Source organism: Schistocerca piceifrons, chromosome 1, assembly GCF_021461385.2.
Source record: "Schistocerca piceifrons isolate TAMUIC-IGC-003096 chromosome 1, iqSchPice1.1, whole genome shotgun sequence".
Lineage (NCBI taxonomy): Eukaryota > Metazoa > Arthropoda > Insecta > Orthoptera > Acrididae > Schistocerca > Schistocerca piceifrons.
This window is the reverse complement of record NC_060138.1, coordinates 1,239,098,515-1,239,103,126: the sequence shown is the minus strand read 5'-3', so window position 1 is coordinate 1,239,103,126 and position 4,612 is coordinate 1,239,098,515. Positions and strand designations below refer to the sequence as shown.

Sequence of the window (4,612 nt, the reverse complement as noted above, 5' to 3'; positions counted from 1 at the left end):
CTTTTAAATTGTAAGACATTTCCAGGGCAGATGTGGACTCTGACCACAATCTATTGGTTATGAACTGTAGATTAAAACTGAAGAAACTACAAAAAGTGGGAATTTGAGGAGATGGAACCTGGATAAACTGTGTAAACCAGAGGTTGTACAGAGTTTCAGGGAGATCATAAGGGAACGATTGACAGGAATGGGGGAAAGAAATACAATAGAAGAAGAATGGGTAGCTTTGAAGGATGAAATAGTGAAGGCAGCAGAGGATCAAGTTTGTAAAAAGACGAGGGCTAGTAGAAATCCTTGGGTAAAAGAAGAGATACTGAATTTAATTGATGAAACAAGAAAATACAAAAGTGCAGTAAATGAAGCAGGCAAAAAAGAATACAAACGTCTCAAAAATTAGATCGACAGGAAGTGCAAAATGGCTAAGCAGGGATGGCTAGAGGACAAATGTAAGATGTAGAGGCTTATCTCACGAGGGGTAAGATAGATACAGTCCTGACAAAACTCTACCATCTGGTGAGCAAGATGTATGAGACAGGCGAAATACCCTCAGGCTTCAAGAAGAATGTAATAATTCCAAACCCAAAGAAAGCAGGTGTTGACAGATGTGAAAATTACCGAACTATCAGTTTCATAAGTCACAGCTGCAAAATACTACACGAATTCTTTACAGACGAATGGAAAAACTGGTAGAAGCCAACCTCGGGGAAGATCAGTTAGGATTCCATAGAAATGTTGGAACACGTGAGGCAATACTGTCCCTACGACTTATCTTAGAAGAAAGATTAAGAAACGGCAAACCTACGTTTCTAGCATTTGTAGACTTAGAGAAAGCTTTTGACAATGTTGAATGGAATACTCTCTTTCAAATTCTAAAGGTGGCAGGGGTAAAATACAGGGAGCGAAAGTCTATTTACAATTTGTACAGAAACCAGATGGCAGTTATAAGAGTCGAGGGACATGAAAGGGAAGCAGTGGTTGGGAGGGGAGTGAGACAGGTTTGTAGCCTCTCCCCAATGCTATTCAACCTGTATATTGAGCAAGCAATAGAGGAAACAAAAGAAAAGTTCGGAGAAGGTATTAAAATCCATGGAGAAGAAATAAAATCTTTGAGGTTCGCCGATGACATGTAATTCTGTCAGAGAAAGCAAAGGACTTGCAAGAGCAGTTGAACGGAATGGACAGTATCTTGAAAGGAGGGTATAAGATGAACATCAACAAAAACAAAACGAGGATAATGGAATGTAGTCTAATTAAGTCAGGTGATGCTGAGGGAATTAGATTAGGAAATGAGACACTTAAAGTAGTAAAAGAGTTTTCCTTTTTAAGGAGCAAAATAACTGATGATGGTCGAAGTAGAGAGGATATAAAATGTAGACGCAATGGCAAGGAAAGCGTTTCTGAAGAAGAGAAATTTATTAACATCGAATATTGATTTAAGTGCCAGGAAGTCGTTTCTGAAAGTATTTGTATGGAGTGTAGCCATGTATGGAAGTGAAACATGGACGATAACTAGTTTGGACAAGAAGAGAATAGAAGCTTTCGAAATGTGGTGCTACAGAAGAATGCTGAAGATTAGATAGGTAGACCACATAACTAATGAGGAGGTATTGAATAGAATTGGGGAGAAGAGGAGTTTGTGGCACAAATTGACTAGAAGAAGGGATCGGTTGGTAGGACATATTCTGAGACATAGAGGGATCACCAATTTAGTATTGGAGGGCAGCGTGGAGGGTAAAAATCGTTGAGGGAGACCAAGAGATGAATACACTAAGCAGATTCAGAAGGATGTAGGCTGCAGTAGGTATGGGGAGATGAAGAAGCTTGCACAGGATAGAGTAGCATGGAGAGCTGCATCAAACCAGTCTCAGGACTGAAGACCACAACAACAGTAGTGTACTATCTACATAGAATGCCATGTGATATTAGCAGCCAGATCTCTCAAAGAAAAATTTACGTTAAAGTCAGAGGTGTTATGTGTGATTTCTTCCTGGTTTCCCAGGTGATGTATTTTCACTCATGACGCACACGATTTCAGGAGATGCTCATAGAGGCCACCAGGGTCTGCCCCTAGAGCACTCTGGTGAACCGGCAAAGAAACAATAGTATTGAACTACTGAAGCAATCGCAGACAAGTGTACGGCTTTTTCTGTAACCTGCAATGCCGTTCTGCAGTCAATGTGTTGTGTTATGCACAACCTTTAAAGGCACAGTTGCATGCTGAGCATCTTATTAGCAGAGAACGTAATTGTAAGCAATGAAATAAAGAAATAATTTGAGCCATATATATAGTCCACGGCTGTATAAATATTGTATGCAGCCGCTGGAAACATTTGAAGATTTTTGATCGTCAGATTATTGGCAGAATAAGAGGCACCTTTTGTTTTCTAGGTCTGGTCCAGATCGGACGTATTTTGGCACACCACCATTAATACTACATTATCTTATTTATACATTCGCGAGTTGCACACAATCGGCACTCGTAATTGCATAATGCAAGTCTCAATGTAAGTGTCGTAATTTAATTGTGTTTTATTTCAGAATATACTTTTATTACTAACCTATGTATATTCTATTTGGTATCATTAGTGATTGTAAGATTATTGGGTGACTTGGTATGGAAAAAAGTTCCATACATCTAAGCAAAAAGTAGTCCAGCTCGATCCACCGTCGTCTTCGGGTGCTGTCTTTATTACGAAGTCCGATTTTAGTGAAAACACAGAGAGAGGAAACACGGTTAAAAATACATGAACGGCATTTTAAAACGTAAATATGAGGCCTTAACACAAGACGACCTACAGCCTGATATATTAAAATATAAAAGCGAACTGCAAGAAGCAAAAATAATAATAAGTTCATTAACTAATGAACTACAAAGACAGGCCTCACATAGAAAACACGCAGAGATAGATGAATTTCAACAGAAAATGCATACCAGCGAAGCGAAAATCTGTGCCCAAGTGAAATATTTGTCTCCAAGAATAAATAATAAATCTTCACGAAATTTCACTGAGTTAAATATCTACTCAGATAGACACGGACGCGGACTGGCGGAAGTACTACGAAACCATTACGATCTGAAAGTATGCACTATGCAGTCTTGTGAAACCAGGAGCACCAATGCGGGGAATTATTAGGGACGTTTTACTGGACAAACAAGACAACAAAAATCGTCATGTTGTATTAACTGGAGGAGCAAATGACGTGTATTGTAACGAGTTAGCTAACGCGATTATCAGTCTCAAAAGTGCCCTCAGTTCGATAGAAAACCAAAAAGTAACTGTTATTGGTATACCACATAGGTGTGACCTCATATCTGCTTCATGTGTGAACGCCGAAATTAAGGAAGCAAATAAACAGATACAAACAGCGTGTAAAGTGTACCCAAACATAAGATTTCTATCAGTCGATTTCCTGGATAGATGCAGCTTTACAAAACATGGCATGCACCTGAATAGAAGAGGCAAGTCATCTCTGTGCAAAGCAATTCACGAAACGTTAGAACCATATAAAAAACAAAGTATCTATGAGTCAGTACCAGTCATTGAAATGAACTACCAATACATTACTGGAAGCAACCATGGAGGAAGTGAATCTGTCTTGGAGACAACAACTAAAGCAGCTGCAGAACCACAAATTGCTACAGCATCACGATCAAATTCAGTAACAACTGCAGCACCAGCAAAACCAGCAACATCTGAACCAGCTCAAGCAACAAGACCAATAACAGCAGCAGCACAAGCAACAGAAGCAGAAATGGTGTCAACAACTGTAGCAGTTCCACTACAGTCACTGGCAGAAAAGAGGAAGGAAACCACAGGCATCAGCAATTACAGGGCAAAACCAACAGATACTACAACAACAAATCCACCACCAAGAGAAATAGTGCCAATTAAAGAATCAAAGGCAGCAACAGCACGAAGAATCCTGTCAGCACCACCACCACATCCACTACCACTACTACCACCACCACCTCCACCTCCGGCCACAGAAGCACCAGCAGCAACAACAGAAGCAGCAACTGAACCAACAACAACACTAGCAGCAGCAACAAAACCATCAACAACAGTTGTAGCAACACAACACTGTCTAAGGAGGAGTCAAAGACAAGATACATCTACATCATTAAATAAGGATTTTTTATGGCCTCAGACAAAGAAATGGAAAAGATTGTGACAAATCAGCAAGAAAATTTGCAGATAAGTCACAACTACTATGGAAAAAGCAGCACATTACCAGGTAATGACAAAAGAAAAAATACTTGCAAAACAGTCAGGATAATGTGTCAGAATATTCAGTGCCTCAGAAACAAAGTACTAGATCTAGAAGTAGCTTTAAATAATCTTGCTGATGTCTCTTGTATTTGTTTATCTGAACACTGATGCAAGGCTAGTGAATTAAGTCTCATAAATATAAGCAAGTTTAATTTAGCAACACATTATGGCCGAAGTGTTTTTAAAAATGGTGGGGTATGCATTTACTCTAGAGTAGGACTGCAGTTCAAAGTGAAAACAGAATTGGACCATCTAAATATAGAAAAACATTTTGAATCATGTGCCATAGGGTTAAAAACTGAGGAGAAGAGTGAAAAACTAGTTGTCATTACAGTATATAG

General features: G+C 39.2%; 1 protein-coding gene across 1 annotated transcript; it reads left to right on the top strand.

Moving 5' to 3' along the window:
• The first annotated feature begins 3,546 nt into the window (after window positions 1-3,546).
• LOC124780171 (salivary glue protein Sgs-3-like) lies at window positions 3,547-4,173 on the top strand. Its single transcript, XM_047253761.1, has one exon. The coding sequence runs from the start codon at window positions 3,547-3,549 to the stop codon at window positions 4,171-4,173; it is 627 nt and encodes a 208-aa protein (XP_047109717.1).
• Window positions 4,174-4,612: the final 439 nt, after the last annotated feature.